Below are 15,059 nucleotides of genomic sequence, written 5' to 3'. Positions count from 1 at the left end.
TCTGGACTTTTATCTCCACGCTATATTCTACTTCTTCTACTTCTCCTGCATCTATTCTCGTCTGTGTAGACGCGTTCTGGGAAAGGATCATTGTACTAACTAATAATAATGACATGTTTAGTGGTGTGTGTGTGTCCCTCAGTATGTGTGGGATATGTGATGCTTGATCTAACCTGTGATCCCTCTGCAGGCGGCTGTCAGAAGAGGCTTCGGGAGGACGCCGGATCAGATGACAGAGACTTCATCAAAAGGATGAAAGGTGACTTCAACCATCGACTCGCTTGTTTCAAAGAATCACGATTCACTCTGAAATCCTCTTCCTCTCGCCTCACAAACCTTAAGAGAACAAATAACTAAAGCAGACTGATGCATCAGGCCAAAAGCAGCCGTATATTAAATACTGTGTTTAGGATCGAAGTGCAGACACGCAGTGGCAGGAGGGCGAACTAATGCAAGTTCACAATCAATACCATGAGACAGGATCCTGAAACTCTGGAAGGTTACTCTGGTGCTTTTATCCTCCTTGAGATGATTGTGAAGAACTGCAGAAAAACATAGTTGACATTAAAAAGTAATCATCCAAAAACATGCACTTGCAGTTTGCTGTCTCCTGCTGTGTTGCACGAAATGTTCAACCGTTTTCCAACCGTCCTGCATTTTAACGAGCAGTGTGTTTATTTTTGACACGGTGCTAATGTTCGTGTTGCTGTTGGTGTCGGTCGGGAGGAAGTAGCTCCAGTTAGTCAGAGCTGCTGGCATTTAACTAAGAAACTCTTCGTGGCTCCAGGTGTTTTCTATTATTTTGTCCACCCCATTCATATCAATGAAAATTGGAAAAAATAACAGAAACAAAAAGAAAAATGATTCAGATAATCAGAAAAGTGCTGAATATTGCATCTGTAATTTGAACTATTTTCAGTGTTTTTTCAAGTATTTTTTTTATGGGTGGAATTCAAACTAAAAGAGACGTTGCTGCTATAAACAGTAATCTCATCTAAACAGTTATAAGTGACCAATGACTTGGTTTGTTTGGACTCTTTGTTGCTTTGATTAAGAGGCTTTTTCCACCAAGTTTAGATTAAAAACTGAATTTTGTTGAATGGAAACAGCCAAATATTACATGTAAACACAGAATATTGTGAATCAGTTGTGTTTTGGTCATGTGGAGTCTGACTTCCCAGGAGAGAACTGAGTAAGTGTTTGTCTCTTAACAGCAGATAAGTGGATATTGATTGAGGACTTCGCTCAGTTGTAGCTAATGACAAAGACAAAAGGCTGTGGTGTTCAGTGTGTGTGTGTGTGTGTTTGTGTGTGTGTGTGTGTGTGTGTGTGTGTGTGTGTGTGCTGTACAGCTGATAACGACAGTTGAGTGTAAACGTGCTGCTCTCTGACAGGGTCTGAGTAAAAGATAGAGAGGTGAATGGGCAGAGCTGAGCTTTTCTTAGAGATCAGGAAGCTGCGGTTTGAGCAGGATCAAAACGACCTGTCAGGCAACCTGCTGTCAGCCGGGATTCACTTCACTCTCCGTGTCAGGCGCGAGAAAACACCCCGACCCCGCCTGAGTCCGATCCATTGTGGGCCAGTGTTTGAAATTCAGCAGCCGTGTCTGGTATCTTGACGAGATCATATTAGGAATCCAGTTCAGTGCATTGAATTGTGTCACTGGCTCAGACGATAAGTGTATCACAGAGTGGCATCACGTCACCCGGCTGCATGAGACATGTTGAAATTCTTCAAGCACCTGTTGCAGCAGCAGCAGCAGCTTTCAAGTGAAATGTTTCTACGAAGCAGAAAATTGTGTGAAGTTATCAGATGTCTAAATAACTGCAAGTGAGAGAAGAAGAAAGAGTCAGAGTTTATCAGGCATCGGTCTGCTCCTGTGTTCAGGTGCCAGTGTCTTAATGTTGTAACGACGAGTCCAGAACAGCATCAAGGTCAAACTGTCCACCAGGTGTGCATCAGGACCACAGACAGGTTTATTCGCTCATTATGTTGTCAAGAGAAATTCAGATTCCTGTCAGGAGGAGAAACTGAAAGGAAGTAAAGATGAGACTTTAATGATCCCTGATGTTACAGCAGCACAGAGGCAGACAGAGGATCAAAACTGAAATGAACTAAATAAAATATAAGAGTTTAAAGACCCTGTGAGGTTAAACAGACAGGTACATGTCAGTGCAGTTATTGTTTGTCTGCAGATTTGTCCCATTTACCAACCCAGTCAGCTGCAGCAGCTCAATCTAACTCACAGATTCAGCAGCGCTTACACTTCCTGAGAATATAATTATCTCCGTTCTCCATCGTGAATAAATCTGCTCAGAAATCTCTGGAAAAAAAGGTTCCTCTGATCACTTCAGAACCTGCCTCAGAATCATCACATGTGACGTCCGTCTGTCCATGAGCACGTTTCAAACAGGAAGTGCTGATAGTGAATTTGTCATACCTTTAATGGCGCCTGTTTGACAAAACTGATGAAATGACCAGGAGATGTTGGGGGGGTCACACTTATTCACTGTGTCCCACTTGGAAAATACCTTGTTTTAGAATCTATAAGTCAACTCAGGAAATATTTATGTAAAACAGTTCAGTAGTGCACGTTCAGGGGCCTGATGTGTGAACTATATACAGAATATATATGAATAATAAATAAAATATACATAATGATATAAACAAGTATAAAAGCATATGTAAAATGCACAATATATGTTATAAAGCTATATAGTATACTATATATAAGAGAAATGGAAGAGAATACCATGATAATTCTTATAGTATAATAATATACAAATAGAATATAAGCAGTATAAAAAAATATGGATGTAAAATGAAATAATAATAATAATGGTAACTCTGTATAAAATCAATTTGACGATCTGCGGGTAGTTCTTTCAGCACACAGTAAATTCACTAAGCAACAGTTATTGATGTGGAAACACTGATTGTTCACCACTTAGCTGTCTAGAAAACTTTTCCCTGCGAGTCAGCAAGAGTCAGCTCTCACTGAGAGCCCCTCATCATCATCATCCTCATCATCATCATCCTGGTTGTCATTATCCTCATCATCATCATCCTCATTGTCATCATCATCCTCATCGTCATTATCCTCATCATCATCATCATTATCCTCATCTTCATTGTCATCCTAATTGTCATCATCCTCATCGTCATTGTCATTATCCTCATCATCATCATCATCCTCATTGTCATTATCATCCTCATCATCAGCATCCTCATTGTCATTATCATCATCATCATTATCATCCTCATCATCAGCATCCTCATTGTCATTATCATCATCCCTAATCCTCATTGTCATCGTCATTATCCTCATCATCATCCTCATCATCATTATCATCCTCATCATCATCCTCATTGTCGTCCTCATTGTCATTATCCTCATCATCATCATCATCATCCTCATTGTCATTATCCTCATCATCATCCTCATCCTCATTGTCATCATTATCCTCATTATCATCATCATTATCATCCTCATTGTCATCATCCTCCTCCTCATCATTATCATCATCGTCCTCATTGTCATTATCCTCATCATCATCATCCTCATCATCATTATCATCATCCTCATAATCATTATCATCATCCTCATTGTTATCATCATTATCATCATCCTCATTATCATCCTCGTCTTCAATGTCATCCTCATTGTCATTATCCTCATCATCATCCTCATCTTCATTGTCATCCTCATTGTCATTATCCTCATCATCATCCTCATTGTCATCATCATTATCATCCTCATCATCATCCTCCTCATCATTATCATCATCATCATTATCATCATCCTCATTGTCATTATCCTCATCATCCTCATCTTCATTGTCATCCTCATTGTCATTATCCTTATGAACAGAAGGAAAAGCCTTTGGAGCTTCGACGCCGACAGGAAGTTGGTCTATAAGAGTAAAGTGCTTCATATTAGAGGAACCTTAGACACCGGTGGTGATGAAGAGTGGGACGTCTTCATGAGAGAAAAACTACTGACCGGATGGTTTGATTGGAGAGGGTCAGGTGAAGGGGTGGAGGTGGGTCACAGATTCTGATAGCTTACGAGCGATTGGCCAAAGGTCGGCGTGTCAGGCTGTGATTGGGTGAAGACGAGAACGAGCTGCTGGAGCTGAGAGATGGTGGGAGGCGTGATGGTGACCTTGAAGGCGAGGAGGAGACAGTCCTAAACACCAGAGGAACTGAATTCATTGATTGTTTCCATCTCTGCAAGAAATCCTGTAGTTCACTAGCTCTGACCCAAATCAGTGGAGGAGATGTTCTTGCTGTGTTTTGCTCTCCAGCTTCAGTTCGGCTTCTTTTCCTCTCAACAAGAACCTGAAGAATTTATCGCAGGAACTGAGGAAACAAATATCTGAGAATCTGAAGTGACAAAAGTTTCAACAACGTGATGTCACGCTGTTTTTCTTCTTGCCGTTGAGATATTATTCCTTGTTGATCATCGATCACCAGCCTGTGATCATCAGGTGATTGGTTCAGTCAGGGAGGTTTAGTCTTGGATGTGTTCACCCTCGCTCTTTGGGAACAACCACCTGCTCCCGAGTCGTGGATTCTAATACCAGACATCCCAGTGTGGGAAGGTCAGGAGCCGTTCAGCTGACACCTGCAGAGTCCGAACTTGGAGGTGTGTCAGATTCCCAGCACAAACCAGACCAAGACCACTTCCTGTGAGGGTTCTCAGTTGGTCTGTTTTTGTTGCTGTGTTCAGATCGTACAAATCCGAGTGTGAGGTTTAGAAAATTCCCTAAAATACAACTAAACATTCCTCCACTGATGACTACAGTCACCCCCCCCCCCCCCCCCCCTCCTCCCTCTCACTCCTGTCTGTCGATGTCACAGTAATTAAATTGGCCCTCACTGGGACGATCGTCTCCGGCAACTCTCATCTGCTTCCAGTTCAAAGGAGAGAGGCAGAGATAGAGAGGGATTAATACTGCAGGCTGCTGCCACGCAATTATCTCACTGCCTCCCACCACACACACACACACACACACACACACACACACACACACACACACACACACACACACGTACATACACAGAGCGTTAACACCTCCCCCTCTCTCCCTCCCAGCACCTGTCCATCAGCACCTTCACATTCATCTTACGCTGCGTCTCCATCCATATTCATAGTGAACCACACTCCAGTGTTAAGTGTCTGTCAGAGCCTCACAGTCATTACACACACACACACACACACACACACACACACACACACACACACACACACACTCAGTGACTGCAGGACAAAAGACAAGTGTGTGCAGAAGGTGCCGGATGATTTACAACCTCAAGTGTTCTCTAAGTGACTCCAGCTCGACAGAGCGTCGACATCAGTGGATGACTGTATGGAAAAAATATTTTAATCACTACCTCAGTATTTCTCAATTATTCAAGATCAACCTGAGTATTTAAAGTTAATTGATACAAGCATCAAGACCGATCACCGCGGCGCGACTCTGCTGTCCCGTTTCAAATGTCCTTCAGATGCGTCGTCCTTTACGACATATGACTACACTTTTAAATCTATGTGTTGTGTTTCAGCTCATCTCAACAGCTAACTGTTAAAAGCTTTTGTGAAAAAGAAGTTACGCGTTGTTAAGGTTGCTAGGCGACAGGAGAGGAGCGGAACCATGACAGAGGTCAGAGGTCAAGATCGTTTCACAGCGTCTCGTACACAACGATCATCAGTACACATCATGTCTGCATGTTTAATATACATAAATCTTTTGGAAGACTGGGGCTCCATAATGAGCAGTTCACTGACATTCATCATTCAGGATTTTGCCATTTTTCCATTTCCAGAAATGGAAAAATGAGCAGCACAGGTTGGAGGAGGTGGTGAGTATCTCCAAACACACCTGTAAACACCTGTAGATACTGGTGAAAGACACCAGGGAAAGATGTGTGGAACATCTGGCGCATCTGGTCTGAAAGAGTTTCCTCTGAAACTTTGTCAAGTTCAGTAAACGTCTTCTTTTCCTCCGGCTGCGGGAATATTAAAGGTCAGGACTGTCGGCTCTCATTTTAATTCAGTTTGTTGACAGACGAAACAAAATGAAGCGCATTCTCAAAGAACAGCTGACTGAGCTGGACTTAAAGCGAAACGCAGCTTTATAATAGAGACATAAGGTTTGTTATAATAGATGTCACCAAGTGTCACGGTTTCATTTTCAATTCATCTGTGAGACATTACTGCTCGGAGGCTCTGGGGAGGCGGAGAGCCCTCCTCATCTCTCGTCAGCGTGGAGGTGTGAAGTGGCTCCGACTCCCAGTGTGTCATCAGCGTGACACCAGGGCTCAGTCCCATCTACTGCCTATTAGCAGAGAGAGAGCTCAGCCAATCAAACGGCGTTTGAGACTTCCTGTATTCATGAGTGGAGCCAGCACGCCGTCTGATTACTTATGTTGAAGAAAATTCACCCAAGTCCTTAGTTTCAAGTTTGCTGTAGTGATGCAAGGAGATGCAGGATACGGTGAGCCAACTGACACAGAGCGGGTCTGAGGCAGTAGACTGACCCAGAGTGAAGGGCAGGGGGCAGTTATACAGTTCAAGACAATGGGATGTAGTCTTTGTAAAATGTAATACATACCTTAGGCTAGGTGACAATCCTTCGTCAGTACAAATAACTCAGCTACTTGAACTAACAGAGTACTCGCCTTTGAAACACTTAAGTATTCAAACGTACATTTCACTTTATGTCAACACATTGTTGTATTGTTACAGGGTATTGACAGAACCTAATGACTCTGATGCAGCTGACTGAATGTCTTGATTCACTGTAGAATCTCTAGAATAAAGTTTGTAGAATGTTCTACAAAGACTTTAGTAATAGTTATAAAACAACTGATTCAACAAAAGGACAGTCATATCTGGAATAAGACAAACATCTGATACTGCGACATGCTTTCTAGAGTTGGACAGCAAATTTTGTAGGTAGTGATGTATTTTGTGTTAAACGCTGCAAACATTTAAAAGCTAATGGAATCTTAATTTAATTTAAATTCCAAATGGACTTGAAGCATCTTCCGCCTCATCTTTATCTGGCATAGCCGTCGTTAGGACAGTGCCAGGTTCAAACTGAGCTGGTCAAACATGCAGCAACATAACATGACTGACAGTGTAGAAGTTTAACTGTCATTGCTTTGTTTTCTTTTGTTAGTTTGATGCAATGAACACATTGTATGATCTATCACACTTTACAAAACAAGAGAAGAGTCATTCATTGACTAAAAGCTCTACTTCAAAGTAAGAGTACTTCATAAAGATGTAGTAGAGTCAAAGGTACACTATTTGTCTTTTAAGTGTAGTGGAGTAAAAGTCAGAAGTTTCTGAAACAATAATGTTTAAGTAAAGTAAAAATACTGGAAAATATACTTAAGTACAGTACTGAAATACATGTACTTTGTTACTGTCCACCACTATGTGGGACCATGACTCTGAGAAGAGGAGCTTAGGACATCAGATCTGTAAGTTGCAAGTGTTGTTCCAATTAGCTTACAAGGTAGAGGTTGTGTTTCTACTGGTTCAGGTCTGGAGGAAATATAAGTAACAGGTTTGTAAGATGAGTTATAGTTTTGGGTAAATTTAACCAATATTTGACAAAGAATTAAAACGAATCCAAATGTAATCATCAGAACTTTGTCTTTTCTTCTTCCCTCCTCCTTTAATCGTCTCACAACCGCTCACATTTCTCTGGTGACCCTTTGGAGGGGCCCGACCCAAGGTTGGGACTAAACTAAAAACTAAATGACCATATGTAAAGTAATTACATCAGAAACATCAGTATTAACAATCTCATACACTGTACAATGATAAATCAGTCACGTTTTACTGAAGTATTTTTGATACTTTAAGTACATTTTACTGATAATACCGTTGTATTTTTACTTCCTTATTTTTAATGGAGTGGAGTCTTTTTACATTGTTGTACTGTGAAGACCTCCATCTCCCCACCGCCACCGTCTTTGGTTTGTTTCTGTTGGTAGAAGTGAAACTGTCGTTTCCAGGCGGCACAAACTCCTTTGATTTAAAACTGTGTTTGCAGATTCTTGAAACTTGTTTGTGTTTTCAGCCGAGTGAGATTTCTACCCACAAATCAGTTGTAGGAAATATTATAGGAAACAAAACAGAGGCTCATATCTTCAATTTCTTTATTTATTTCATTTGATGGAGCAAAATTCCCAGTTCATGTCTTTTGCTACCAAATCAGTTGTTGCTCTCCCGCCCTGAATCTGTCCAGAAACGACACACATCAGACGGATCTTTAATCATCAAATATTGTCTATGAATAAAATAATAATAAAAAATAGCGATAGATGTACTGATAAGATTAAATAAAGTGGCCATAAACAGTCAGAGAGCAGCTGCTGAACACGGTGAAGCATTTAGCTGCTAAAGACACAGACGTTTCCTTCATATCAACATAAAAGCTAAAAGTGAGTTTCTCTCTTCCTTAAGTCCTCGACTGGAGGATGACGGATCCTAACCACCCCATGAACGCTCTGATGCGTCTGAACCAGATCCACCCGGGTCTTCAGTACCGCCTGCTGTCCCAGTCCGGCCCGGTCCACGCTCCGGTCTTCACCATGTCCGTGGAGATCCAGGGAACCACGTACCAGGCCACCGGGAACTCCAAGAGGACCGCCAAGCTCCAAGTAGCCCTCAAGGTATTTACAGAGTTTAAAGAATTGAAAGACTCAGTGAAATCTGACACAGTTCTGACTGACATCATTTCATCTTTTCTTCATCAGTATAAAACTGTATTAAAAAAGTAGATTTCATGACGTTCTGAGATGAGAACTGAAGTGCAGAACGTCTTCGTAACAAATACAAAGAAGGAGAGAAACAAAACGAGAGTGTCACATCCACGCTCTCACACTCCTCCATCATTCATACACTCATCCTGTTGTAAGTCCCTGCAGACACACAGGTGAAAACACCGTGGAGACACGTGATTGGATGATGCTCCTGAGTAAATATGACATGTTTTTTTAAAAAAAATTTTATTTAAAATTTAAGCACAAACTTTAAAGGCACAAATCAATTAAACATTTTCTGCATACAGTATTAAAGAGAAGGAAAACAAGAGCAGACTCAACCATGAGACGAGAGCTGGGAGGGAGGGTTTTAATCAAACAGCATAAACACATCTAATAAATGAAAGTTTTATTCCTGTCCTTCATACGTTGAAAAGATATTTCAAATAGATTTAATTCATTCTTCCAGATGTTCATTTGGAGCTCATGAATAACATCAGAAAAATGAAATAAAATGATTTAGCAGAAAATCCAAGTAGTTCTCTTTCATTGACGCTCGAGCTTTAACAGACGCAGAACTCCTGCTCAGATTCACACCGGAGGGAAAGATGTTGTTCAGGATCCACTGGAGGATTTATCCTGATGAAATCTTTTATGCAGAAAGTTGCTGCTGGATCGATTAAGGATTTTAAAGCTTTGACTTTAGCTGAGACAAATATTTTCTCTGCTCCTTCGTCCCCGTGCTCTCATACAACATTTCTTTTCAGCTGATTCGGTTCAAGTTCTGTTGACAAAACATCTCTAATAAACTCGTTACGTTCAAACCTTCAATACAGAGACGCCTCATAACTAAAACAATAAGAGACTGCACCAGAAACTAATGAATAAGTTCAATGGGGAATTGGGTTTTATTACTTTATTTTGTTCTCTAAATGAACAGATTAAATTGATCACACAAATCTCCTCAGTGTAATAAGTTTCCAAACTAACTTCCCATTATTAGTAAAGCTAAAACAATTAGTCAGTTAGTTTTTGACTGTTGATCAGACAAACAGACTCTGGGAAACTGATTGTTGTGATTGGTTTATTACTTTTTGTCCAAAACCACTGATCACAAAAATAATCAGCAGATTAATCAATAATGATAATAACGCTTCGTTATGCTAACAGGTCTCAGACTCGGACTTCTGCTGTAGTTTGTCAGCGAGACGTTTAAAGACGTGAAATGAACAGAACGTTTTCTTTTTGTGACAAAGATTTTATTGAAGTCCGACTGCTCACACTGTCTCTGTTTCACACACATTTTTTCCTTCAGTTACACGTTCACACTCCCAGTACAGCCAGTCCTTGTGCTGTTGATGGTGTTGATGGTGTTCATGGCGTTGATGGCGTTTATGGCCACTTCACTGCCTCACTACAGCAGCAGTGAGGTGGTCGACTGCCTTGCTCATGGACGGCTGAGTCACACATGATGACTTTTCTAATCAGACGAATGTTCAAATCTTTATTGTAAGGTAATGAAACGTGTGTGTGTGTGTGTGTGTGTGTGTGTGTGTGTGTGTGTGTGGTCTCAGGCGCTGCAGGCTCTGGGCTACGTGCTCAGCAGCGACGGAGACGTGGACTCTCTGAGCGCTGACGAGAAGTCAGATGGCGAAGGCAAGAACGACAGGATGTCGACCAGCTCCAGCTCCACCTCCATCACCTCCTCCACAGACGCACAGGAGGTGGGGAACACACACTCACACACACACACACACACACACACACACACACACACACACACACAGGGATTATTAACAAGTACACATGAGGTTCAGACTGATGCACAGACGGACAGTGGCTACAAACCTGTGAAGTGATGGAGATTCCTCACTATTCACAGCAGCACTTAAACACATCAGTGAGGTCAATTATGAAAGTGTCATCCTGCCAAAACAACCTGGACCCTGAACTGAAGTCATCTGGGAAAATATTTGATGACATTTGGATCGTTCCCACAGAAGTTTAATGGACTGATTATAAGTTACTATCAGCCAAGTTCATGTAATGTCATGGAGGAGGGGTTTTAGAAACCTTTGAATGGGGGGGGGGCAGAACAGGGCAACAATCAATGCATATTATTAGTAGTTAATGCAGTGTAACACCAAATAAACAACTTTAAATATTCTTATATCAACAAATATCAATAAACAGCTGCTGTTTGTAACATATGAATGAGACTCAAAACAAAATGGCCGCACACTGGTCCTGTCCACACAACTGGAAAGATAAAATGTTACCTCGAGAACCAATTGGTTTATATGTGTTAGAATTAAGAGGAGTTATTGTACATGAGATAAATGAAAACTTGAACCTGTTGCACCTCATATCTGTGACCAGAGAACGTGAGACCCGTGTGTCTGATTCTCTGTCTGTCTGCAGTCCAGAGCTCCAGGTCCGATCCTGACGGCGGGAGGTAAAAACCCGGTGATGGAGCTGAACGAGAAACGCCGCGGCCTCAAATACGAGCTGATATCAGAGAGCGGCAACAGCTACGACAAACGCTTTATCATAGAGGTACGAGAGCACGCACGCACATGCACACGCTCACTACTGCGTTTCATAGATTTCCTGTCTTCCTTTCAGAAGGTCTTATTAGAAATTGATGAGGGAAGGAGCTCGTTTGATGTTCGACTCCTCTGCGCTTCCTGCATTTCAAAAGTCTTTACACTTCTTATGAATGCCAGAGAAGACGCCGAACATGAAACAAATTTCATCCAATAAAATCAGCCTGAATCACTGAAGTTTATTTGGTTTTTACGTCTGAATTTTATTGTGGTGTTTTAGCCTGATAACCCGAATCTAACATCCTGAGTGACAAAACATTGTGTAATCTGATTCTGACATATGTTCTACTGAGAAACAGAAACAAAGATGTCTTATAGCCCCTGAATCCTCAGTGAGAACACGTCATATCTTTGTGTGGTGTGACAGGTGGAGGTGGACAAGCAGGTTTTCCGGGGGACGGGTCCCAATAAGAAAGTGGCCAAAGCCAGCGCCGCGCTGGCTGCCCTGAACAGCCTGTTCTCCGGCTCCAAGTCAACGACCAACAAGAAGAAACGGCCCAACCCTCCAGTGAGTGAATTAAACTGCTCCTGTAGTCAGCCTTAAGTGATCCATCATGTACAGTTGCTGATGTGTATTGAATTGAATTGAATTGAATTGAATTGAAGGCCTTTATTGTCATTGTAAGCTCTGCATACAATTAAATGTAGAGCATTGCTCCTTAATTGGTACATATGAATAAATCAACACAATAATACACAAAATAATTACAAAATTAAGATAAATCAAGGGCATAGGTTTGCTTATGGACATGTCCCTACCAATATTTTGGGAGGACATGTTTAATGTTTAATTTAAAGTATACTAAGACATTGTTATGACATTTTTGATGCCTTACTATACTATGACATTTTTCATGCCTTACTATATTATGATAGTTTTATGACATTTTTAATGCCTTACTATACTATGACGTTTTTATGACATTTTTAATGCTTATTATAGATATATTAATTACATTTTCATTCCTTACTATACTATGACATTTTTGATGGCTTGCTATACTATGACAGTTTTCTGACATTTTTAATGCCTTACTATACTTTGACATTTTTCATACTTTGCTATAATATGACGTTTTCATGACATTTTTTATGCCATACTATACTAAGACGTTTTTGGCATTTTTCTGCGATGCTATACTTAAACGTTTTTTGGCATTTTTCTGCCTAATTATATTACTTTGTCTCATTCCTTGCCATACTAAGAGGTTTTTATGACCTTTTATGCATTAATATACTATGATATTTTTTTGACATTTTATGCCATACTATACTTAGATGTTTTTTGGCATTTTTATGCCTCATTATATTATTTCGTCTAATGACTCACCATACTATGACGTTTTTATGACCTTTTATGCATTAATATACTATGATATTTTTTTGACATTTTATGCCATACTATACTATGACATTTTTGGCATTTTTCTGCGATACTATACTTAAACATTATTTGGCATTTTTATACCTCATTATATTATTTCGTCTCATACATTCACATACTATGACGTTTTTATGACCTTTCATGCCTTAATATACTATGATATTTTTTTGACATTTTATGCCATACTATACTATGACGTTTTTGGCCTTTTTCTGCGATGCTATACTTAAACGTTTTTTGGCATTTTTATGCCTAATTATATTATTTCGTCTAATGACTCACCATATTATGACGTTTTTATGACCTTTTATGCATTAATATACTATGATATTTTTTTTTGACAGTTTATGCCATACTATACTGTCTTGTTTGATGCCTGACCATACTATGACGTTTTTATGACATTTTATGCCATACTATACTATGACATTCTTGGGCATTTTTCTGCAATACTATACTTAGATGTTTTTTGGCATTTTTATGCGTAATTATATTATTTCGTCTAATGATTCACCATACTATGACATTTTTATGACCTTTCATGCCTTAATATACTATGATATTTTTTTAACATTTTATGCCATACTATAACTTTGACGTTTTGTGGCATTTTTATGCATCATTATATTATTTCGTCTCATACCTTCACATACTATGACGTTTTTATGACCTTTCATGCCTTAATATACTATGATATTTTTTTGACATTTTATGCCATACTATACTATGACGTTTTTGGCATTTTTCTGCGATGCTATATTTAAACGTTTTTTGGCATTTTTATGCCTAATTATATTATTTCGTCTCATACATTCACATACTATGACGTTTTTATGACCTTTCATGCCTTAATATACTATGATATTTTTTTGACATTTTATGCCATACTATACTATGACATTCTTGGGCATTTTTCTGCAAAACTATACTTAGATGTTTTTTGGCATTTTTATGCCTAATTATATTACTTTGTCTCATTCCTTGCCATACTAAGAAGTTTTTATGACCTTTTATGCATTAATATACTATGATATTTTTTTGACATTTTATGCCATACTATACTATGACGTTTTTGGCCTTTTTCTGCGATACTATACTTAAACGTTTTTTGGCATTTTTATACCTCATTATATTATTTCGTCTCATACATTCACATACTATGACGTTTTTATGACCTTTCATGCCTTAATATACTATGATATTTTTTTGACATTTTATGCCATACTATACTATGACGTTTTTGGCCTTTTTCTGCGATGCTATACTTAAACGTTTTTTGGCATTTTTATGCCTAATTATATTATTTCGTCTAATGACTCACCATATTATGACGTTTTTATGACCTTTTATGCATTAATATACTATGATATTTTTTTTGACAGTTTATGCCTTACTATACTGTCTTGTTTGATGCCTGACCATACTATGACGTTTTTATGACATTTTATGCCATACTATACTATGACATTCTTGGGCATTTTTCTGCAATACTATACTTAGATGTTTTTTGGCATTTTTATGCCTAATTATATTATTTCGTCTAATGACTCACCATACTATGACATTTTTATGACCTTTCATGCCTTAATATACTATAATATTTTTTTAACATTTTATGCCATACTATAACTTTGACGTTTTGTGGCATTTTTATGCATCATTATATTATTTCGTCTCATACCTTCACATACTATGACGTTTTTATGACCTTTTATGCCTTAATATACTATGATATTTTTTTGACATTTTATGCCATACTATAACTTTGACGTTTTTTGGCATTTTTATGCCTCATTATATTATTTCGTCTCATACCTTCACATACTATGACGTTTTTATGACCTTTTATGCCTTAATATACTATGATATTTTTTTGACATTTTATGCCATACTATACTATGACGTTTTTGGCATTTTTCTGCGATACTATACATAAACGTTTTTTGGCATTTTTATGCCTAATTATATTATTTTGTCTCATTCCTTGCCATACTAAGAAGATTTTAATGACCTTTTATGCCTTAATATACTATGATATTTTTTTGACATTTTATGCCATACTATACTATGAATTTCTTGGGCATTTTTCTGCCATACTATACTTAGATGTTTTTTGGCATTTTTATGCCTAATTATATTATTTTGTCTAATGACTCACCATACTATGACGTTTTTATGACCTTTTATGCATTAATATACTATGATATATTTTTGACATTTTATGCCATACTATACTATGACGTTTTTGGCATTTTTCTGCGATACTATACATAAACGTTTTTTGG

The 15,059-nt window shown here is 38.8% G+C and overlaps 1 protein-coding gene across 2 annotated transcripts in view; it reads left to right on the top strand.

The window, feature by feature from the left end:
* Positions 1–15,059, top strand: part of LOC130169769 (spermatid perinuclear RNA-binding protein-like) — an 80,288-nt gene that overhangs the window by 53,089 nt on the left and 12,140 nt on the right. For both annotated transcript variants that reach the window (XM_056376731.1, XM_056376732.1), the window contains exons 11-15: positions 191–259; positions 8,486–8,694; positions 10,359–10,508; positions 11,206–11,340; positions 11,758–11,898. In XM_056376731.1, the coding sequence (XP_056232706.1) occupies positions 191–259; positions 8,486–8,694; positions 10,359–10,508; positions 11,206–11,340; positions 11,758–11,898 (704 nt within the window). The remainder of the gene's footprint in view (positions 1–190; positions 260–8,485; positions 8,695–10,358; positions 10,509–11,205; positions 11,341–11,757; positions 11,899–15,059) is intronic.

Source organism: Seriola aureovittata, chromosome 5 (assembly GCF_021018895.1).
Source record: "Seriola aureovittata isolate HTS-2021-v1 ecotype China chromosome 5, ASM2101889v1, whole genome shotgun sequence".
Taxonomy (NCBI): domain Eukaryota; kingdom Metazoa; phylum Chordata; class Actinopteri; order Carangiformes; family Carangidae; genus Seriola; species Seriola aureovittata.
Note: the sequence above shows the minus strand (reverse complement) of the source record. Positions and strands in the feature narration are given on the sequence as shown.